The sequence below is a fragment of the Phyllobates terribilis genome, unplaced genomic scaffold (genome assembly GCF_046119375.1).
Source record: "Phyllobates terribilis strain yellow unplaced genomic scaffold, ASM4611937v1 Scaffold_2__4_contigs__length_985480577, whole genome shotgun sequence".
NCBI classification, from domain to species: domain Eukaryota; kingdom Metazoa; phylum Chordata; class Amphibia; order Anura; family Dendrobatidae; genus Phyllobates; species Phyllobates terribilis.
This window is the reverse complement of record NW_027362762.1, coordinates 701,808,657-701,833,368: the sequence shown is the minus strand read 5'-3', so window position 1 is coordinate 701,833,368 and position 24,712 is coordinate 701,808,657. Positions and strand designations below refer to the sequence as shown.

At 40.6% G+C, this 24,712-nt stretch overlaps 1 protein-coding gene across 7 annotated transcripts in view; it reads left to right on the top strand.

Moving 5' to 3' along the window:
• The window catches only part of SYCP1 (synaptonemal complex protein 1), a 204,450-nt gene that overhangs the window by 140,125 nt on the left and 39,613 nt on the right, over positions 1 to 24,712 (top strand). For 6 of the 7 annotated variants that reach the window (XM_073667118.1, XM_073667123.1, XM_073667117.1 and 3 more), the window contains 3 exons: positions 9,157 to 9,231; positions 18,763 to 18,798; positions 18,878 to 19,051. In XM_073667118.1, coding sequence (XP_073523219.1) covers positions 9,157 to 9,231; positions 18,763 to 18,798; positions 18,878 to 19,051 — 285 coding nt within the window. The remainder of the gene's footprint in view (positions 1 to 9,156; positions 9,232 to 18,762; positions 18,799 to 18,877; positions 19,052 to 24,712) is intronic. The other variant, XM_073667122.1, reaches the window with a different exon arrangement.

The window sequence follows — 24,712 nt, the reverse complement described above, 5'->3', positions numbered from 1 at the left end:
TTACACCTCTCAAGGAATTCATCAAGGGGAGTAGTGAGTATTTTAACCCTCAAATGATTCACATAATTGTATAACATTGTTTTTTGTAAATGAAACATTACCATTTTTTCCCACTAAAATGTTGCTTTGGCCCCAAGTTTGTAATTTTCAGAAGGGGTAGAATTTGTTTTGCAATTTCTCCTGAGTACGACAAGTGATTGAAAACTGCTTTTTAGGCATAGTGCTAAGCTTAGAAGGGAAGGAGCATCATATTACAGTACAGATTTGGCTGTTATAGTTTGCGGTTGTCATGTCACATTCGCAGATCCCCTGTGGTCCCATAACAGCAGACCCAATTTTACAAACTATACCTCTCAATTAATTAATCTAGGGCTGCAGTGATCATATTGACACCACAGATGTGTCACAGAATTTTATTTGGGCAGTGAAGAAAAAATAATTACATTTTTACCACAAAAAATAGTTTTAGAGTCAGATTTTACATTTTCACAAGGGAAAATGGGTAAAAATGGCACCAAAATTTGTCACACAATTTCAGCTGAATGTGTCAATACCCCACATGTGGCTGTACAGTACTGCTTAGCCACACGGCGAGACTCGGAAGGGAGCACTCTTGGAAAACAAATTATCATAGAATAGTTTGCGGACTCGATTTACAGAGCCCCTATGTACTAGTAGAGCAGAATCTCCACTCAAGTGACCCCAATTTTGGAAATTACACCCCTCTGTGAATTTATCTACCGGTGTAATGACGATTTTGACTCCATGGGTGTTTTCCTGAAACAGGCATCAATGGATGTTCCTGAATGAAAATTGCAAATCTGCCATTGTAGTGGCCAGTATATTGTAGTGCCCATACATTGTTGTGCCCACCTCGTGCTTTTGAAAACGCGCACCTCGTAAATTAGTCGGGCTCTCATCGCTACAGAAATGCCAAACAAGTGGATGCTAAATGTGTTTTAGCACGCTGTGGGGCTCAGGAGGAAGAGGAGCATTTGGATTTGGGAGCGCGGAATTTGCTGGATTTTATTTTTTATTTTTCTTTGGGGGTGTGGGCGCATAGCACTTTTGCAAAGCCTTTGTGCCACCAGTAACATGGAAGCCTCTTTTATTTCCGTTAACAGATGATGGACCTGAGTGGCAACTTGTTTTTTTTTTGTGGCAGTTGAAGCTTTTATTGGGAGCATTTTACAGAACATTTTGAATCACATTAATCCTGTGCTTTACACTGAGCACTTACATCAGGTTTTCTATCTAAATCTCTGAATGACGTAATTCAGATGAAACCCCCGAGGGATCCTTTAACTATGATGAGGCAGCAGAGTTACTCTGGACTCCATCTGGCCTCTGTTCAGCATTGTCCTTTTCAGAAGTGCAAAGTGCAAAACTGTGGCCGACAGCACTTTTATGCACGCCTAAAAAGACGGACACCACCGGATCACAGGCCAGACGCCGTTCACAGTGTCTTCATCTGTCTCACCTTATTATAGAGAATCTTCCATCAAGGTTTCCATCTGAATCATGTATTTCAGAGATTTACACGGAACCTTTGGTGTAAGCGCTCTGCGTAGAGCGCAGGATAAATGTGAGCCGAGCCGTACTGTGATCTTTGGGAGGTAGAATGAACAAATCAACAGCAGGTGAAGAATTGTTTTTATTTATTTTTTACACTATTCACTCTGCAGTATGTGATTGGATGACTTTATTATTCTTCGGGTCAGTATGATTCAAGCGATATCACATTTATATTGTTTTGTTATGTTTGACACTTTCACACCCTAAAAATACACTTGATTAAAAAAAAGGTTTTTGCATCGCCATATTTTGAGAGCTATAGTTTTTCTATATTTTTGCTGTCAGTCATGTGAGGGCTTGTTTTTTGCGGGACGAATTTACATTTTTACTGGCACCATTTTCGGGCACATAATATTTTTATATCATTTTCTATTCAGATTTTTGGGGGGCAGAATGAACAAAAACCTGCAAATCAGGAACTGTTTTTTTTTTTTTATTATTTATGTCTTTAATTGTGTGGTAAAAGTGATAACGAAGCTTTATTCTTCATTTATATAATTTTTTTATGTTTTGCTGCTTTTAGACAATAAAAAGTATTTTGTAGAACAAAGAAGTTTTCTGAGAGCTATAGCTTTTTAATTTCTCTGCTAATGGAGCTATATAGCAGCATATTTTTTGCAGGACAATATGACATTTTCAGCAATACCATTTTTTATTATATTCATGTTTTTGATCGCGTTTTATTCCACTTTTTCTTTGGCAGCATGATGATAAAGCATAGTTTTTGCCATGTTTTTTATTTTTTTTACGGTGTTCACTGAAGGGATTAATTAGTTTGACAATTTTATAGATCGTGTCGTTCCTCACATGGCGATACCATATATGTGTACTTTATATTTATTTTTTATTTTACATAAATATACTTATTTATTGGTTTAATGTTTTTTCTTTTATTTATTTAGCGATTTTTTATTTTTTAAATATTGCAATGCATGAGTCCTGGCAGATCGCCTGTTAGACCGTGCAGGGTTTAGAGAAGGAGCCCACTCCCTCTCACAAACTTCTAAATGCCATAATCGCTATTGATCATGGTATCTAGAAGATAACAAAGGGTTAACATCATTGGGGCCTAAGGCAATAAGATCGTGATGATGTTGCTGGTCAGAGCTGTCGCTCTGTACCGGAATCTCAGCTGCAGCACTCTGGGGGTCCTGAGTAGTGTTGAGCGAATTTGTTCGGCATTTCAAATTCGGGTTCGTGTTCGGGGTTCCGACTTGTTCGCGGCAAAAAATCGGCTCCGCCCATGAACATCCCTGATTTGCCACGCTGTCATGCTGGTTATCTGCGTGACAGCATGGAAAATCGGGGATGTTCATGGGCGGAGCTGATTTTTTGCTGCTAACAAGTCGGAACCCCGAACACGAATTTGAAATGCTGAACAAATTCGCTGAACACTAGTCCTGACCGCTGCAAGACCGTCAACCATAGAGACACGGTGGTGCTGCACAAAGTCCAGCAAGTGCAGCAGTTTTTGTACAGTTGGCAGTAGGGAAGCAGTTAAGAGCATAAATATTAAATGTTTCAAAATTACGACATTTTCAATATTTTCACAAATAAATGCAAAAAATATCAACCTAAATTTACCACTAACATAAAGTACAATGTGTCACGAAAAAAACAATCTCAGAATCACTGGGATATGTAAAAAACTTCCAGAATTATTACCTCATAAAGTGACACTGGTCAGAATTGTAAAATTTAGCCTGGTCAGGAATATGAAAACAGGCTCGGGGGTGAAGGGGTTAAAGGGAATCTGTCAGTAGGATCAACCCTCCTAAGCTGTTTATATGAACACACAGGTCATAAGAAGTTGAATAAAATGTTACCTTGATATCTGCAATCCTATTTCTTATTCCAGAGAAATCCACTTTTTCTTATATGTCAGTGATCTGTTAAGATCTATGGGCCGGAAACTGATCTACATGAGAATCTGCCTCCAGAGCTTATTTTAAATAAAACGAGGAGTTACCAGTGTGATATGTAATGGCCGCTCTCTGCTCTCCTGATCTCACTGCAGAGCTGTGTGTGATTATACCTGATGCATCTGCAGTTTCCTCTCAGCTTCAGCTTCCAGCTTACAGGCAGACAGGGCTGTAATATCTTTGTAATATAGCAGAGTTGTGAGAGTGGCAGCTTTAACATGTTTGTTATGAGACAAAGTTCAGTTCCACTGTTATGTGTTAGATATACAGTATAGACCAAAAGTTTGGACACACCTCATTTAAAGATTTTTCTGTATTTTCACGACTATGAAAATTGTACATTCACACTGAAGGCATCAAAACTATGAATTAACACATGTGGAATTATATACTTAACAAAAAAGTGTGAAACAACTGAAAATATGTCTTATATTCTAGGTTCTTCAAAGTAGCCACCTTTTGCTTTGATGACTGCTTTGCACACTCTTGGCATTCTCTTGATGAGCTTCAAGAGGTAGTCACCGGAAGGAGTTCCCAGAGATGCTTAGCACTTGTTGGCCCTTTTGCCTTCACTCTGCGTCCAGCTCACCCCAAACCATCTCGATTGGGTTCAAGTCTGGTGACTGTGGAGGCCAGGTCATCTGGCATAGCACCCCATCACTCTCCCTCTTGGTCAAATAGCCCTTACACAGCCTGGAGGTATGTTTGGGGTCATTGTCCTGTTGAAAAATAAATGATGGTCCAACTAAACGCAAACCGGATGGAATAGCATGCCTCTGCATGATGCTGTGGTAGCCATGCTGGTTCAGTATGCCTTCAATTTTGAATAAATCCCCAGCAGTGTCACCAGCAAAGCACCCCCACACAATCACACCTCCTCTTCCATTCTTTACGGTGGGAACCAGGCATGTAGAGTCCATCCGTTCACCTTTTCTGCGTCTCACAAAGACATGGTGGTTGGAACCAAAGATCTCAAATTTGGACTCAACAGACAAAAGCACAGATTTCTCCTGGTCTAATGTCCATTCCTTGTGTTCTTTAGCCCAAACAAGTCTCTTCTGCTTGTTTCCTGTCCTTATCAGTGGTTTCCTAGCAGCTATTTTACCATGAAGGCCTGTTGCACAAAGTCTCCTCTTAACAGTTGTTGTAGAGATGTGTCTGCTGCTAGAACTCTGTGTGGCATTGATCTCATCTCTAATCTGAGCTGCTGTTAACCTGTGATTTCTGAGGCTGGTGACTCGGATAAACGTATCCTCAGAAGCAGAGGTGACTCTTGGTCTTCCTTTCCTGGGGCAGTCCTCATGTGAGCCAGTTTCTTTGTAGCGCTTGATGGTTTTTGCAACTGCACTTGGGGACACTTTCAAAGTTTGCCCAATTTTTCGGACTGACTGACCTTCATTTCTTAAAGTAATGATGGCCACTCGTTTTTCTTTACTTAGCTGATTTTTTCTTGCCATAATACAAATTCTAACAGTCTATTCAGTAGGACTATCAGCTGTGTATCCACCTGACTTCTGCACAACACAACTGATGGTCCCAACCCCATTTATAAGGCAAGAAATCCCACTTATTAAACTTGACAGGGCACACCTGTGAAGTGAAAACCATTTCCGGTGACTACCTCTTGAAGCTCATCAAGAGAATGCCAAGAGTGTGCAAAGCAGTCATCAAAGCAAAAGGTGGCTACTTTGAAGAACCTAGAATATAAGACATATTTTCAGTTGTTTCACACTTTTTTGTTAAGTATATAATTCCACATGTGTTAATTCATAGTTTTGATGCCTTCAGTGTGAATGTACAATTTTTAAAGTCATGAAAATACAGAAAAATCTTTAAATGAGAAGGTGTGTCCAAACTTTTGGTCTGTACTGTACAAACGTGGTCAAAATTGTTGGTACCCCTCATTTAATGAAAGAAAAACTCACAATGGTCACAGAAATAACTTGAATTTGACAAAAGTAATAATAAATTTAAAATCTATGAAAATGAACAAATGAAAGTCAGTCATTGCTTTTCATCTTTGCTTTCACAGAATTTAAAAAAAAAATGAAACTCATGAAATAGGCCTGGATGGAAATGATGATACCCCTGAAAATAATGTGACAAAAGGGACATGTTAAATCACGTTGTGTCCACTAATTAGCATCACAGGTGTCTACAATCTAGTAATCAGTCAGTGGGCCTGTATATAGGGCTACAGATGCTCACTGTTTGGTGATATGGTGTGTACCACACTCAACATGGACCAGAGGAAGCAAAGGAAAGAGTTGTCTCAGGAAATTAGAAAGAAAATTATAGACAAGCATGTTAAAGGTAAAGGTTATAAGACCATCTCCAAGCAGCTTAACGTTCCTGTGACTACAGTTGCACATATTATTCTGAAATTTAAGATCCATGGGATTGTAGCCAACCTCCCTGGACGTGGCCGCAGGAGGAAAATTGATGGCAACTTGTTGACAAGCCACAAAGCTTCTGGGAGAATGTCCTATGGACACATGAGACAAAAATGGAAGTTTTTGGCAAGGCACATCAGCTCTATGTTCACAGATGGAAAAATGAAGCATATCAAGAAAAGAACACTGTCCCTACTGTGAAACATGGTGGATGCTCTGTTATGTTCTGGGGCTGCTTTGCTGCATCTGGCACAGGGTGTCTTGAATCTGTGCATGGTACAATGAAATCTCAAGACTAACAAGGGATTCTAGAGGGAAATGTGCTGCCCAGTGTCAGAAAGCTTGGTCTCAGTCGCAGGTCATGGGTCTTGCAACAGGATAATGACCCAAAACACATAGCTAAAAACACCCAAGAATGGCTAAGAGGAAAACATTGGACTATTCTGAAGTGGCCTTCTATGAGCCCTGACCTAAATCCTATTGAACATCTTTGGAAAGAGCTGAAACATGCCGTCTGGAAAACCTTCAAACATGGGACAACTGGAGCAGTTTGCTCATGAGGAGTGGGCCAAAATACCTGTCAAGAGGTGCAGAAGTCTCATTGACAGTTACAGGAATCGTTTGATTGCAGTGATTGCCTCAAAAGGTTGTTCAACAAAATATTAAATTAGGAGTACCATCATTTCTGTCCAGGCCTATTTCATGAGTTAATTTTTTTTTAAAATTCTGTGGAAGCAGGGTTGAAAGCAATGACTTTCATTTGTTCATTTTCATAGATTTTTAATTTATTATTACTTTTGTCAGATTCAAGTTATTTCTGTGACCATTGTGGGTTTTTCTTTCATTAAACGAGGTGTACCAACAATTTTGATCACGTGTGCATATGACACTGGGAACTCCCCTTTTATGTAAAAATAAGCTCTGGAGGCAAATTCTCATGCAGATCTGTGTCCGGCCCATAGTCCTGAACAGCTTATTTACATATAAGAAAAACATGAATATCTCTTGAATAAGACATCACAGATGAAAAGACGTGGAAAGATTTTCTTGATTTATTTTTTTTGGTATATTTTAAACAATTGTTACATTTTTTTTTTTACTAGTTACCGCTGTGAGGCTGTTCTCTTACATAATAATGCTGTACTGCTGTATTGTAGCATAATATGCTTGTCTGTGTGAGGCTGAAAGACAACCTATTACATCCTACCTCTAGTAGAGTCTAATGGAAGAAGTAAAATGGCAACCATAACAATCCATTGTCTTCTTTAAAAGCAGGAGAAATGATGGGTGAGAGAGAGAACCTCTTCCCTTTGTCTAACAATCTAGATGCCATGGTCACTATATACACTGCTCAAAAAAATAAAGGGAACACTTAAACAACAGAATAAAACTGCAAGTAAATCAAACTTCTGTGAAATCAAACTGCCCACTTAGGAAGCAACACTGATTGACAATCAATTTCACATGATGTTGTGCAAATGGAATAGACAATAGATGGAAATTATTGGCAATTATCAAGACACCCTCAATAAAGGAGTGGTTCTGCAGGTGGGGACCACAGACCACATCTAAGTACCAATGCTTTCTGGCTGATGTTTTGGTCACTTTTGAATGTTGGTTGTGCTTTCACACTCGTGGTAGCATGAGACGGACTCTACAACCCACAGAAGTTGCTCAGGTCGTGCAGCTCATCTATGATGGCACATCAGTGCGAGCTGTAGCAAGACGGTTTGCTGTGTCTGTCAGCGTAGTGTCCAGAGGCTGTAGGCACTACCAGGAGACAGGTCAGTACACAAGGAGACGTGGCGGGGCCGTAGGAGGGCAGAACCCAGCAGCAGGACCGCTACCTCCACCTTTGTGCAAGGAGGAAGAGGAGGAGCACTGCCAGAGCCCTGCAAAATGACCTCCAGCAGGCCACAAATGTGCATGTGTCTGCACAAACGGTTAGAAACTGACTCCATGAGGGTGGTATGAGAGCCCGACGTCCACAGATGGGGGTTGTGCTCACAGCCCAACACCATACAGGGCGCTTTGCATTTTCCACAGAACAAAAGGATTGGCAAAGTCGCCACTGGTGCCCTGTGCTCTTCACAGATGAAAGCAGGTTCACACTGAGCACATGTGACAGACGTGGCAGAGTCTGGAGACGCCATGGAGAGCGATCTGCAAACTGCAACATCCTTCAGCATGACCGGTTTGGCAGTGGGTCAGTAATGGTGTGGGGTGGCTTTTTCTTTGGAGGGCCACACAGCCCTCCATGTGCTCGCCAGAGGTAGCATGACTGCCATTAGGTACCGAGATGAGATCATCAGACCCCTTGTGAGACCATATGCTGGTGCGGTTGGCCCTGGGTTCCTCCTAATGCAGGACAATGCCAGACCTCATGCAGCTGGCGTGTGTCAGCAGTTCCTGAAGACGAAGGCATTGAAGCTATGGACTGGCCCGCCCGTTCCCCAGACCTGAATCCGATTGAGCACATCTGGGACATCATGTCTTGCTCCATCCACCAATGTCACGTTGCACCACAGACTGTCCAGGAGTTGGCGGATGCTTTAGTCCAGGACTGGGAAGAGATCCCACAGGAGACCATCCACAACCTCATCATGCCCAGGCATTGTAGGGAGGTCACACAGGCACGTTGAGGTCACACACAATACTGAGCCTCATTTTGACTTGTTTTAAGGACATTACATCAAAGTTGGATCAGCCTGTAGTGTGTTTTTCCACTTTAATTTTGAGGGTGACTCCAAATCCAGGCCTCCATTGACTAATAAATTTGATTTCCATTGATTATTTTTGCGTGATTTTGTTGGCAGCACATTCAACTTTGTACAGAACAAAGTATTCAATGAGAATATTTCATTCATTCAGAACTAGGATGTGTTATTTGAGTGTTCCCTTTATTTTTTGAGCAGTGTATATAAGTGGCATCAAACAGTCAAGATATCCACATAGCCAGTTATAAATAGGACAGGTTTTCCTCCAGTTTTTCCAGTGACTAATTATGGATAGAGTGGTGCTGAGTCACATTATTTTGGGAGGGAAATCTTCTTGACCTTTAATTTCACAGTGAATTTGCCTTAGTTACATAAAGATATTTATACTTTGAAATGGGTTTGTCAAAGTCAATGCCTTTAGCACAGAAAAAAAAACACTCAAATATGGAGTGAATATTTTTCCAAAAAATCTGTATGAACATTTCCTTATTGTTTCAAGGTTTTTTAGATTGCTATAGCAAAAAAACATAACTATTTGTTTGCATTAAGGAAACTGAATTGTCACACAAAAATAAGGAAATATCTACACTTCAGAAGAATCTTCAGCAAGAAAAAGAGCAAAAGGTATAATTAGTTTAACCTTGTGATATTTCAGTTTTTCTTATTTAATAAATTTGCAAAAATTTCTACATTTATGTTTTTTTCAGTCAAGATGGGGTGCAGAGTGTACTTAAATTCTAAAAAGTTCTTTTTTTTTCTCATTAACCAAATGGCTGCAATGAAACAAAAAGTGAAAATTTTATAGGGGTCTGAATACTTTCCGTACCCACTGTAGCTGTGTGACTGCTTTTTTTCTGCCCGAGCAAATATTTTTATTGATACTATTTGGGGTACATACTATGTTTTGATCGCCCCTTATTGCATTTTTTTGTTATGTTGTGACAGCTAAATAAACCTCAGTTCTGCTGCTTTGATTCAGTAGACTCCTGGTGATCATGGCAAACCATTGAGGGAGCGAGGGAGCCAATGCGCTGTTAGAAGAGCTCACCCCCCGAGCTGTACACTATAAATTTGGCTGGTAGAGGTTAACAGAGACATTTAACAGATGCAGGTGAAGCTGAGCTCCACTTGCAGCTGTTAGAGGTAGATGATGGCTGAAAAATGCAGCCATCATCTTTTGCAAATATGCAGGCTGTTTCTGAGCCTACATCAAAGACTGACCCGACATATGAAGTACCATTATGTCATATGTGGGAAAGAGGTTAAACTACTACCAAAGTACAATCATATGTTTCTTATTTAAAAAAATATTTTTAAAAATATTGATATTAGAAAAACTATAAAAATCCAAATTATCCCACATATTTGGTATCACTATGTCTGTCTACCAATATATAAAATTAATAAACCTATATGGTAAATATGGCCGCTCCTCCCTAAAAAAATTGCAATAAAAAGACAAGAAAATGCCATAAGTGCCATATATTGATAGCAATGAAAACAGCTCACAGTCCAAACAAAAAGCCCTCGTACAGGTCCATCAACAAAAATATAAAAAGTTACAGGTTTTAGGAAAATGGTAACACAAACCAAATTTTATTTTACAAACGTTTAGCTCCCAGGTAATTTATACAGTAACAGTTAAAGGTTTGGCCACCTCTGGTCAAATTTACTGTTATTGTGCACAGTTAAGCAAGTTGAAGCTGAAATGATCTGTAAAAGCCGTATAGTTAAAGGGAATCTGTCACCCCCTGGGAGATATCAGACCTTTAATATGGGCTTACAGGTTATAGAAATGTAAACCTTTACATACCTGTATGGCCCATAGTAGAGGTCTACTTGCAGAGAAATGTGTTTTTATAAAATCTGTTTTCACATACTTGGAAATCCCCGCCTATCTGATTAGGAAGCCCAGAAATCCCCGCCTATCAGTTTATTTAGCATATCCCCCCCCCCCACACACACACCCTCCCTTGCATGACACAGGGCCCTGTGACATGTCTTTCAATTCAATTACAAGCTGTGATACTTTCAAAATGCTACTAGGTGCTCAAACATTTGCATCGGCCCATTTTCCTTTTTTGTAATTTTTAAAATGTAAAAGATGGAAATATTTTTTCCCTACAATACAAAGGAAATGTGTCATCTATAAGTTAAGGCATTTTAGAGATCATTTCATCTTCAGTTTGCTTAACTGTTCACAATAACAATAATTTTGACCAGGGGTGCCCAAACTTTTACATGCCACTGTATGACTGTGTAATTATTTAAAAGATAAGCCAATTGATCCATTTATGACCCCAAAGCACTGCTATATAACAATAGGTTACTGACTGTAATTGTCAGGATAAATCTCTCAGAATATAGTAGATTAACAACATGCAGAAACAGTTAAAATATAACTATATATATATATATATATATACAGTACAGACCCAAAGCTTGGACACACCTTCTCATTTAAAGATTTTTTCTGTATTTTCATAACTTTGAAAATTGTGCATTCTCACTGAAGGCATCAAAGCTATGAATTAACACATGTGGAATTATATACTTAATAAAAAAGTGTGAAACAACTGAAAATATGTCTTATACTCTAGGTTCTTCAAAGTAGCCACCTTTTGCTTTGATGACTGCTTTGCACACTCTTGGCATTCTCTTGATGAGCTTCAAGAGGTAGTCACCGGAAATGGTTTTCACTTCACAGATGTGCCCTGTCAGGTTTAATAAGTGGGATTTCTTGCCTTATAAATGAGGTTGGGACCATCAGTTGTGTTGTGCAGAGGTCTGGTGGATACACAGCTGATAGTCCTACTGAATAGACTGTTAGAATTTGTATTATGGCAAGAAAAAAGCAGCTAAGTAAAGAAAAACGAGTGGCCATCATTACTTTAAGAAATGAAGGTCAGTTAGTCCGAAAAATTGGGCAAACTTTAAAAGTGTCCCCAAGTGCAGTTGCAAAAACCATCAAGCGCTACAAAGAAACTGACTCACATGAGGACCGCCCCAGGAAAGGAAGACATTAGACCAGTGGAAATCTGTTCTTTGGTTTGATGAGTCCAAATTTGAGATCTTTGGTTCCAACCACCGTGTCTTTGTGCGACGCAGAAAAGGTGAACCGATGGACTCTACATGCCTGGTTCCCACTGTGAAGCATGGAGGAGGAGGTGTGATGGTGTGGGGGTGCTTTGCTGGTGACACTGTTGGGGATTTATTCAAAATTGAAGTCATGCTGAACCAGCATGGCTACCATAGCATCTTGCAGCGGCATGCTATTCCATCTGGTTTGCGTTTAGTTGGACCATCATTTATTTTTCAACAGGACAATGACCCCAAACACACCTCCAGGCTGTATAAGGGCTATTTGACCAAGAAGGAGAGTGATGGGGTGCTACGCCAGATGACCTGGCCTCCACAGTCACCAGACCTGAACCCAATCGAGATGGTTTGGGGTGAGCTGGACCGCAGAGTGAAGGCAAAAGGGCCAACAAGTGCTAAGCATCTCCGGGAACTCCTTCAAGATTGTTGGAAGACCATTTCCAGTGACTACCTCTTGAAGCTCATCAAGAGAATGCCAAGAGTGTGCAAAGCAGTCATCAAAGCAAAAGGTGGCTACTTTGAAGAACCTAGAATATAAGACATATTTTCAGTTGTTTCACACTTTTTTGTTAGGTATATAATCCACATGTGTTAATTCATAGTTTTGATGCCTTCAGTGTGAATGTACAATTTTCATAGTCATGAAAATACAGAAAAATCTTTAAATGAGAAGGTGTGTCCAAACTTTTGGTCTGTACTGTACACATACACACACAGGTGCATCTCACTAAATTAGAATATCATCAAAAAGTTAATTTCAGTTCTTCAATACAAAAAGTGAAACTCATATATTATATAGAGTTATTACAAACAGAGTGATCTATTTCAAGTGTTTATTTCTGTTAATGTTGATGATTATGGCTTACAGCTAGTGTTGAGCATTCCGATACTGAAATATCGGGTATCGGCCGATATTCGCGGTATCGGAATTCCGATACTTAATTCCGATACTTTTACAATATCGAATACCGGAATCGGAAGTTCCCATAATGCCTGCGCTCTGCAGTGTCTCTGAAGGATGACAAGCTGGATGGCAGCGCTCAGCTGCGATCCAGCCTGTCATCAGAATGCCATCCCAGCGTGGGAGAATTCTCCTGATTGTTTAAAAGCCGGCGCGCGGTAAAAAGCCGCCGGCTTTTAAACAATCACACAGCCCCATACTGCTTCCCCGCAGCCTCCCACCCCGATCCTCCGCTCCCCTCGCCACCTCCCATCCCGATCGTAAGTTAGGACCGGGCGGGGAGCGCAGCACCAAGGAGCGGGGAGCGAAGGACCCGGGCGGGGAAGCCGGCAGTGAAAAGACTTCACCGCCGGCTTTCCCGTTCTGTGCTGCGCTTTCCCGCCGGTTATTTCAAATGAACAGCTGCGGTATCAGGTGATGCCGATCAGCTGTTCATTTGAAGTCGCCGCGGTGCCCTCAGAGGGTTCATGTGAGTTCATGCTTGACTGCATTGCATGAACTCACATGAACTTTCCCATGGTCGCACAGGTCAGCCTCACCTCCCAGACCCGTCATGATTGGTGTGTGTGGGTGTCTGTGCGATGTGTGCGGGTGTGCGCGGTGTCTGTGCGATGTCTGCGGGTGTGTGCGGTGTCTGTGCGATGTCTGCGGGTGTGTGCGTGCAGGCAGACATAGGCCGATGTGACACTACTACTCCCATCGGCCTATGTCTGTCCCCTGTCCACTCGTGCCAGCAGGATCAGCTCGATGGGAGCAGTAGTTCCCATCAGCCTGATCCTGCTATATAAATTGCCCTACTGTGTCCCCAATAAATGTTAAATACATGTCATTGGTGGCCAGTGGTTGCCTACAATAAATTAGTTCATACATTACCTGTCCCCGCCGATCGCCACCTAAAATAAAGTAAAAAATAAAAAACTACACCTATACTCACCTAGACACCTAATTCCCCAAAGCCATCGATCTCCTGTAATAAAATATAAAATAATAAACCACAATCTTATCCTTACCCCTCCGTAGTAGTCCACGAGTGTCCCACGATGATCTCCAGTTTAGAGCAGCCACATAGCATGTGACCGCTCTGAACCGCTGCCGCCGCTAGAATGATGGGGCCGTAAAGCAGCCCCGTCATTGCATAAGCGGGTTCACCGGAGTTCAGGCAGCGCTGCTCCGGTCAGCTCCTTTACGGCCCTGCTGTATCGTGAGAAATTCCCACGGTACAGCAGTGCGGTAAGGGAGGTCTCCGGAGCTGCGCTGACTGAATGCACTCCAGTGACCTCAGTCAGTGGCTCCCGCTGCCGGGAGCGGACGTGTTCCCGGCAGCGTGAGCTTACAGCAGCCATGCACAGCTGTCATCATCTCCAGATGTGACAGCTGTGCATGGGAGATCAGCGCAGGAACGTGGACAGGTAACTATTTTTTTTTAGTAAACTAAGAATTTAATAAAATTGTGTGTTTTATTTCAAATAAATTATTTTTTTCTGGGTGTAGTGTGTTTTTTCTTTTTAACACTTTGTAGGTTAGTAATGGGGGTGTCTTATAGACGCCCATCATTACTAACCTGGGCTTCATGGCAGCTGGCGCTGACATGAACCCCAGCCCTATTACCCCCTGCCACCGCACCAGGGCAGCGTGGAAGAGCGAGGCTACGTGCCAGAATTGGCGCATCCTATGGATGCGCCATTTCTGGGGCGGCTGACGGCTGGTGTTTCTAGCCTGGGAGGGGGCCAATATTCATGGCACCCTTCCTGGGCAATTAATATCAGCCCCCAGCTGTCTGCCTAGCCTTTGCTAGCTATTAAAATAGGGGGGACCAGACGTCATTTTTTTGGGGGGGTCCCCCATTTTAATAGCTAGTAAAGGCTAGGTTTTCAGCTGGGGGCTGATATTAGTAGTCTGGGAAGCTCCGTGGGTATTACCCCCTTCCCAGGCTTCAAACATCTTCCCCAGCCGTCTGCTTAACCTCGGCTAGAGACTAAAATTATGGGGGATCCCACGCCAATTTTTTTTTTAAATAAATCCTTTATTTTAACACTAAATGACATTTGAGGAGTTAATAAAGATGCAGTCCCTAAATTATTATTTATTTTTTAATTAATTTTTCCCAAAAATTTTGACGTGGGCTTTGCTATATTTTTGTATGCCAGCCAGGTACAGCATCCAGCTTCTATGAACGCGCCATTTTCCGGGGTGGCTGCGGACTGCAATTTGCAGCGGGGGGGGGGCCCAGAAAGCTTGGGTCTCCCTGCGCTGCAGATTCCAGCCCCCAGCTGCCTAGTTGTACCTGGCTGGACACAAAAATAGGGCGAAGCTCCACGTATTTTTTTTTTTAATTATTTCATGAAATTCATGAAATAATAAAGAAAAAAAGGGCTTCCCTATATTGTTGTGTCCGGCCAGGTACAAATAGGCAGCTGGTGGTTGGGGGCAGCCCGTTCCTGCCTGCTGTACCTGGCTGGACACAAATATAGTGCAAAGCCCCACGTCAATTTTTTTTTAATTATTTCAGGAAATTCATGAAATAATTAAAAAAAAATTGATGTGGGGCTGCGTCCTATATTTGTTTCCAGCCAGGTACAGCAGGCAGGAACGGGCTGCCCTCAACCACGAGCTGCCTATTTGTACCTGGCCGGACACAACAATATAGGGAAGCCCTTTTTTTAAAAAATTATTTCATGAAATAATTTAAAAAAAATTGACGTGGCGCTTCGCACTATATTTGGGTCCAGCCAGGTACAGCAGGCAGGAACGGGCTGCCCCCAACCACGAGCTGCCTATTTGTACCTGGCCGGACACAACAATATAGGGAAGCCCTTTTTTTCTTAATTATTTCATGAATTTCATGAAATAATTAAAAAAAAAAATACGTGGGGCTTCGCCCTATTTTTGTGTCCAGCCAGGTACAACTAGGCAGCTGGGGGCTGGAATCTGCAGCGCAGGGAGGCCCAAGCTTTCTGGGCCCCACCCGCTGCAAATTGCAGTCCGCAGCCGCCCCGGAAAATGGCGCGTTCATAGAAGCGCCATCTTCTGGCGCTGTACCCAACTCATCCAGGGCCCTGGTGCGGTGGCTCACTGGGTAATAAAGGGGTTAAGGCCAGCTTGGCATTATCAGCTGGCCCTAAGCCCGAAATTCATGGGGTCATGCCAATATTAGACATGACCGCCATGAATTTCTAGTAAAGTATTTAAAAAAAACACAACACCCAGAATAAAGTCCTTTAATTGAAATAAACACACAATTCTTTATTGTTCTAAATTAAACCATACTCACCATCACGCCCATTCCAGCTGAAGCCAACGATCTCCTGCAATAAAAGAAAAATAATAAACCAACCTCATCCTTACCTTCCCATGGATCCCACGACAGCTTCAGCTCTGCTACATCGAGATGACAGGCTGGACCGCAGCAGAACGCTGCCATCCAGCCTGTCATCCCGCAGACACTGAGAAGCGCAGGCATGCTTGCGCTCCTCAGTGTCTCTCTGACGGCATAAAGATGAGCCGAGTTCATGTCCAATGAACTCAGCTCACCTCATGCATGTCACTGACAGCGTGGGAAAATTCTCCTGCACTCAGCGCTTCAGCGTGAGAATTCTCCCACGCTGTCAGTGACGTACATGAAGTGAGCTGAGTTCATTGGACATGAGCTCACCTCATGCACGTCACTGACAGCGTGGGGAAATTCTCACGCTGAAGCGCTGAGTGCAGGAGAATTTTCCCACGCTGTCAGTGACGTGCATGAGGTGAGGTCATGTCCAATGAACTCGGCTCACCTCATGCACGTCACTGACAGCGTGGGAAAATTCTCCTGCACTCAGCGCTTCAGCGTGAGAATTCTCCCACGCTGTCAGTGACGTGCATGAGGTGAGCCGAGTTCATTGTCGGCTCATCTTTATGCCGTCACAGAGAGACACTGAGGAGCGCAAGCATGCCTGCTCTTCTCAGTGTCTGCGGGATGACAGGCTGGATGACAGCGTTCTGCTGTGGTCCAGCCTGTCATCTCGATGTAGCAGAGCTGGAGCCGTCGTGGGAACCATGGAAAGGTAAGGATGAGGTTGCTTTATTATTTTTCTTTTATTGCAGGAGATCGTTGGCTTCAGCTGGAATGGGCGTGACGGTAAGTATGGTTTAATTTAGAACAATAAAGAATTGTGTGTTTATTTCAATTAAAGGACTTTATTCTGGGTGTTTGTGGTTTTATTTTAACTTTCACTATGGGGTTAGTAATGGGGGTGTCTTATAGACGCCTCTCCATTACTAACCTGGGCTTGATGTCAGCTGGCATTATAAGCTGACATCAACCCCAGCCCTATTACCCCACTGCCACCGCTACAGGGCAGTGGGAAGAGCGAGGCTACGTGCCAGAATTGGCGCATCCTATGGATGCGCCATTTCTGGGGGCGGCTGACGGCTGGTGTTTCTAGCCTGGGAGGGGGCCAATATTCATGGCTCCCTTCCTGGGCTATTAATATCAGCCCCCAGCTGTCTGCCTAGCCTTTGCTAGCTATTAAAATAGGGGGGACCCCACGTCATTTTTTTGGGGGGGTCCCCCATTTTAATAGCTAGTAAAGGCTAGGTATTCAGCTGGGGGCTGATATTAGTAGCCTGGGAAGCTCCGTGGGTATTATCCCCTTCCCAGGCTTCAAACATCTGCCCCAGCTGTCTGCTTAAACTCCGCTAGAGACTAAAATTAAGGGGAACCCCACGCCAATTTTTTTTTAAATAAATCCTTTATTTTAACACTAAATGACAAGTACAGTAATCAACACTATCACTGTACTTCATATATATGTGACTGACATGTTTCTATCTATCTAATCTATGTATGATTCTCTATTCCTTCTATTCTAAATTGTCGGGTACCGATGCTGAATTGCCGGCCGGCTTTCTTAAAAAGACGGTGCATGAAAACACTATTATATTTTTTATATAAATCCTTTACACTAAATGACAAGTACAGTAACCAACACTGTCACTGTACTTCTTATATATGTGACTGACATTTTTCTATCTATCTAATCTATGTGTGAAGCTCTATTCTGTCTGTTATAAATTGTCGGGTACCGCTGCTGAATTGCCGGCCGGCTTTTTTAAAGAGACAGTGCATGAAAACACTAATATTTTTTTAAATAAATCCTTTACACTAAATGACAAGTACAGTAAGCAACACTGTCACTGTACTTCATATATATGTGACTGACATGTTTCTATCTATCTAATCTATGTGTGAAGCTCTATTCTTTCTGTTGTAAATTGTCGGGTACCGGTGTATGCGCTGATGAATTGCCAGCTTTTCGCATAATACATTCTACATTATTCTTAGTTGTTTTACTTCATGTAGAATTAACCTACAAGGAAAGAAAGGGTTTATTTTCATTCCGATATTAGTGTCCCATTGACTTGCATTGGTTTCCGGTATCGGAATCGGCGATATCCGATACTTTTTGAGTATCGGTCCGATCCAATCCGATACGATATTTCCTGATATCGGAAGGTATCGCTCAACACTACTTACAGCCAATGAAAACACAAAAGTAAATTAGAATACTTTATAACAACAGTTTGAAAATTCATTTTAAAATCCAAAATGTTGGCCCACTGAAATGTATGTTCAGTAAATGCACTCAATACTTTATATATTGCACCCTAGGTATTGACTCCCGGGTCTCCCCATTTTTGTTGCATGCTGTGCAACACTCTGCACACCACACAGCATAATCTGTAGTTTTATCATTTAATTATCTGCTCTTTCTATGATTTTTGGTCTGGTGGTTGGTCCTATCAGTGATTGAAAGGTATCACTGACAGCTTTCTTTCTATAAGAGTGCATACAGTAACTGATAGGACCTCCCACGGGACTTCAAATCCTAGAAAGAGTAGAGGTTTAAATGATTAAAACACAGATTATACTGAATCTTTTCTCTCAAATTATATATCAGTCTGCTCAGCTCCCCCTGCTCTATAACAAGGTGCCTGCAGTTTGGACTGAATTTTCATGGTGACAGGTTCATGACAATGTTCTTTTTTTTCTGTATACATGTACAATTTAACTTTTTTTTTCCTGTTAATATTTTAATATTTTTTTATCTTTGAAGGAAAAAATTAACTTTAAATCAAGCATGCAGCACAAGGTAATCTATATTTGATGAAAGTTTACATTATTGTTAGGGGAAGCCTTTATCACATGCTGTATCTCTGTTTCTCTATTAGGAAGTTCAAACTGTATTTATGGAAACTCCATTGCAGTCTTCCAAGATTGAATATAAGCAGAATTCATCATCTTTCTCAATGAAAACCCCAGTGATGGAAAGAGGAAGAATGTTCGATAATAAGAATGCATTTCCATATACCTCATCTAAAAGCAGCAAAAGTGGTGTTTCAAAGGTAGAAATGTTTTTAGTGCATTGTGTGATTATTTTTTTCATTGCTTATACTGTATATCATATTTGCATGTAATGTATTTACCTCTGTTTGTACTAATTTTACAATTTTTATTCTTTTCATTTTTATATTCTTAATTTTGTTTTTGCTAATAATAATCCCAACATAGGAACGTTTTAATGTATATAATTCATTTTAATTATATTTTCACCACTTGTTCCTTTAATATGGACAAACTTGACATACATACCTATCTCCATCTCTTAAATTCAAATACAGCCAACTTTTAATTATATATTTTTATATTTTTTTCTTCATTTTATCTAGCAAATTAACACCACTACATTTTCCACTAAACATTGTTCATTATTAGCCAAATCTCTACAGCACATGCTGCTCCTTTATTGAATCGGTTTATTCTTTATGCCCTATTTTCACACGCTCTCACTGACCCAGTCCCCACGCCTTCGTCACCACTGACCTACTTTCTCACTCAGCGGTCGGGGAGTTTCCGTTCTCACGCGGCCTCTTTGAAACACACCAAGGTGAATCCCTTACTTCTCCACTGAGGCGAGTCCTTTGCTACACTCGTACTACTCGCTATTTTGAATCCCCTATAGCTTATTCACAATATTCACCCGTTTGTTTTTTCAAATAACAATTGACTACTCCATAATCACTAATTCTAATGGTTTTATATATTTTATATAAATATATTTCTTTCCTTTTTTTTGTATTACTCTCAACATTGTTTTTACCTTTTTTCTTCCACTGGCATAATTTAATATTATTCTAAACTTTTCACTATCTCACTTTGGCTCACCACACTGCACACTATTTATGTACAGTGGTGTGAAAAAGTAATTGCCCCCTTCCTGATTTCTTATTCTTTTGCATGCTTGTCACACTTAAATGTTTCAGATCACAAAACAAATTTAAATTATAAATATGAAATAAATTAAATTTGAGTAGTAATTATGACATAAAAATGAATTAGGACCGTCATGGTCTAAGCAGAAAAGTGTGTGCGATAATATCACTATTTTTACACAGGGCCCTGTAGGTTTGAATTTATTTTTCCCTTTACAATAAAGACCTTCATTTAAAAACTGCATTTTTGTTTGATTGTGTTTTCTTTGTCTAATATTTACTTTTGTTTTGTGATCTGAAACATTTAAGTGTGACAAACATACAAAATAATAAGAAATCGGGAAGTGGGCAATCACTTATTCACACCACTGTAGATACTTTACCCCAAACCATGCCAGTTCTAACCTATCCTTAGGCTGCGTGCACACGATGCGTTTTTCATGCTTTTATGCTGCGGAATTTCCGCAGCGGAAACGCATCAAAAACGCATGGTAATCCGCACCCCATGGTCCCCAATGGCATTCCGCAATGTCAATGCACATGCTGCGGATTTTTCCGCAGCGTTTCTGCAGCGCAAATAAATCCGCAGCATGTTCATTAATTTTGCGGAAGCGCAGCGGAAGCGCCGCCATTGACTTGCATTGAGACGCATAGAATCCGTGTCTGTACATTTGTACAAGCGGCTTCTATGCGTCTCTATGTGCGGATGGTTCCCAGTTCTGGAGGAGAGAAGACTATCATCCAGACCTGGGTACCATTGTACCTGTAAAAAAAAGAATAAAATAGCAAATGAAGTTTATAATCACCTGTCCGGCGGCCCCTGCAGCGCTTCTCCTTCCAGGACCTGAGATGACGTCGCGGTCATGTGACCGCAGGCTGTCTCGCGAGATGCCGGCAACCCGGAAGAAGCCAGGACGAGCGCGACAGCACACGCGGCGGGGGATCGGGGGTAAGTATAGCTTTATTTTTTTATTTTTACGGTCACACTATATAAATACATGCTGTTTGCATGGATTTATATAGTGTGACCTAGTTGTCAAGCACTTTCCAAGTGATGCTATCGCTTGGAAAGTGCTTGTCAGTCCGCATGCGGAAACACATGCGTTAACGCATGTGGGTACGCATGTGAATCCGCATGTATTCTGCAGGAAAACCGCATGCACAATCTGCATGCGTTTTTTTCTGCTAGGGAGATGCAGAAATGCTGCAGAAATTTTCTGCTTCATTTCTGCATCGTGGGCACATAGCCTTATTGATAATACATTACACTGCAATTCTTTTTTGTTTCATTAATTTTTTTCTGGTTATAATTACTATTTTTCCAAATCATATACATTAACATGTGAATTATTTATAACCTTTTTTCACTATTTTACTATGGTTCATAATATCGCACACGATATCACATATACATCTTGCCACAAACCATGCTGATTTTACCAATTTTTATCAACAATATGTTATACTGCTTTTCTTCTTGTTTTCTAGATCATAATTACTGCTCCTATTTATATATTTATCTTATTTCATATACATGATTTTTACTCATCCCTTCCACACAGGTATTATTCTCATTTCCATTATGGTTCAACACACCACATATATTATCGCACACAAACTTTTCTGCTTATACTAGAACGGTCCTAATTCATTTTTATATCATAATAACTACTCAAATTAATTAAATTTATTTCATATATATTTTTTAATGCTTTCTTTCCACACAGGTATCATGCTTATTCTTACTTTCACCATTCTACTATGGCTCACCACACTACACCTTCATCACATATGCTTTTATGCTTAAACCACGCCGGTTCTAATTTAATTTTATCAATACAACAGACACCTTTTTTTTACTTTTTATGTAATTTTTTTTTAATTTTTTGATACGCACTCTTATTTTTATTGTCACTTTTAATGATATATTTTATTTTTACATATATATTTCTTACATGTATCTAAGTTTTTTTTCTTATCGTGGTCCTTTTTTTTTCCATTTGATGAGCTTTACGGAAACAGACAATGGATGAATATTTGATACACCATGTGCTCTCGTCTGTTTGCCACCTTTATTTGAAGTATACCCTATTTAAGGCTGTCACAATGTAATTATATCCTCATTATGGTTTTATCCTGATGAAGAAGTCATATGACTTTGAAACACATAGATATTAAAAAACGCATCCTATTGATCGAGTCTCCTGGATTAACCCCATGGATTTTCATCAGCAGCACAGATGAACCACTTAATCTCTCCCTTAAAATTGGATGCTTGTGATATTCAGTTATCACTGTAATAAAAACAGTCATGATTCAATAATAGATATCACTACATGGGCTGAGGAATATATTTCCAGAAATCATTGTCTGTGAACACAGTTTGCTGTGCAATCCATAAATGTAAGTGAAAGCTCTGTCATGTACAGTAGAAGCCACAATGCTAGAAAAAAACAATAGCACATTAGGGTCTTATCCTAATATAACCAAAAACAAGTGACACAACTACTGAAAAACCAGATGCTGCAGCTTCCATAGAAAGATTGCCAGGAAAATGGAAGTAATCTGCGCTTGCTGGAAGAATGACAGCCATACTTGTATATAGTCTGATAGTTTATTGTCAACACGTTTCAGAGTCACACCGACTCCTTCCTCAGGACAACCATACATAAGATCAGTATACAGCAGACACACACGGTTAAATACATGACAAAATTCAAAAAACGGTGCGAAGAGAAAGGGGGAGGGATGTACATAATCATATGTCATGAAGCTGAAAAAAATGGTATATAACTATGCATCAAACTTAAATGAAAGAAGTGTACAGTGTGTAACGAATTATTGTAATAAAGACTTTTGTGCCCGGTGAATAAGTGGCGAAAATGCTTCAAGAGGTACCGTGCTACATGTGTGGCTATCTGATCGGTGAGGGTATCTGACTAGAACTGGATTGTAAGACAAGCAGTATTATAAAGGAACAATGTGGAATGTTGAAACCACGTGTGTGAGTAATGAATATGTGTAACACGGGTGTGAAATATGGTGTGTATGTACAATATATACCATATTTTTTGGATGATTATCCCAACACAAGTAATGCAGTCCGATATAATACGCACTTCCAGATATATATAAATCAAAGAAAGAAAAGGAAGCAGAGAGATGCGTCTAAATCCTATTCATATAAAATAAAATTCTTTACTGAAATATTAGAATATAAAACTGATAAAAGACAAGGAGAAGTGACAGAGTGCCACACCACCGGAGGTATACAGGTTCCCACAAACAATATACAGTTGATATAGGACAGCAATCAAACAGTAGAACAGTCCTAAATTCATGCACTCCCCAATTTTGTAGTCAATAAATAACAGGGCACAATGAGCTCCTAAAATAGTAAAAATTTGAAAGACTGGGGAATGACAAGAGCAGGGTAGAGATATTAGAAGCATGTTAATCAATATCTTTCAGTACACAGTGTTTTAGAACCATCAAAGTACAGTTAGATCTATCACACACATATATATATATATATATATATATATATATATATATATATATATATATATATATATATATATATACACACATATATACAGTATATATATATAATATATATATATATATATATATATATTATATATATATATATATATATATATATATATATATATATATATATATATATATATACACAGTACAGACCAAAAGTTTGGACACACCTTCTCATTTAAAGATTTTTCTGTATTTTCATGACTATAAAAATTGTACATTCACACTGAAGGAATCAAAACTATGAATTACCACATGTGGAATTATATAGTTAACAAAAAAAGTGTGAAACAACTGAAAATATGTCTTATATTCTAGGTTCTTCAAAGTAGCCACCTTTTGTTTTGATGACTGCTTTGCGCACACTTGGCATTCTCTTGATGAGCTTCAAGAGATAGTCACCGGAAATGGTCTTCCAACAATCTTGAAAGAGTTCCCAGAGATGCTTAGCACTTGTTGGCCCTTTTGCCTTCACTCTGCGGTCCAGCTCACCCCAAACCATCTCGATTGGGTTCAGGTCTGGTGACTGTGGAGGCCAGGTCATCTGGCGTAGCACCCCATCACTCTCCTACTTGGTCAGATAGCCCTTACACAGCCTGGAGGTGTGTTTGGGGTCATTGCCCTGTTGAAAAATAAATGATGGTCCAACTAAACGCAAACCGGATGGAATAGCTTGCCTCTGCAAGATGCTGTGGTAGCCATGCGGGTTCATTATGCCTTCAATTTTGAATAAATCCCCAACAGTCTCACCAGTAAAGCACCCCCACACCATCACACTTCCTCTTCCATGCTTCACGGTGGGAACCAGGCATGTAGAGTCCATCCATTCACCTTTTCTGCGTCGCCCAAAGACACTGTGGTTGGAACCAAAGATCTCAAATTTGGACTCATCAGACCAAAGCAGATTTCCACTGGTCTAATGTCCATTCCTTGTTTTCTTTAGCCCAAACAAATCTCTTCTGCTTGTTGCCTGTCCTTAGCAGTGGTTTCCTAGCAGCAATTTTACCATGAAGGCCTGCTGCACAAGGTCTCCTCTTAACAGTTGTTGAAGAGATGTGTCTGCTGCTAGAACTCTGTGTGGCATTGACCTGGTCTCTAATCTGAGCTGCTGTTAACTTGCGATTTCTGAGGCTGGTGACTCGGATAAACTTATCCTCAGAAGCAGAGGTGACTCTTGGTCTTCCTTTCCTGGGGCGGTCCTCATGTGAGCCAGTTTCTTTGTAGCGCTTGATGGTTTTTGCA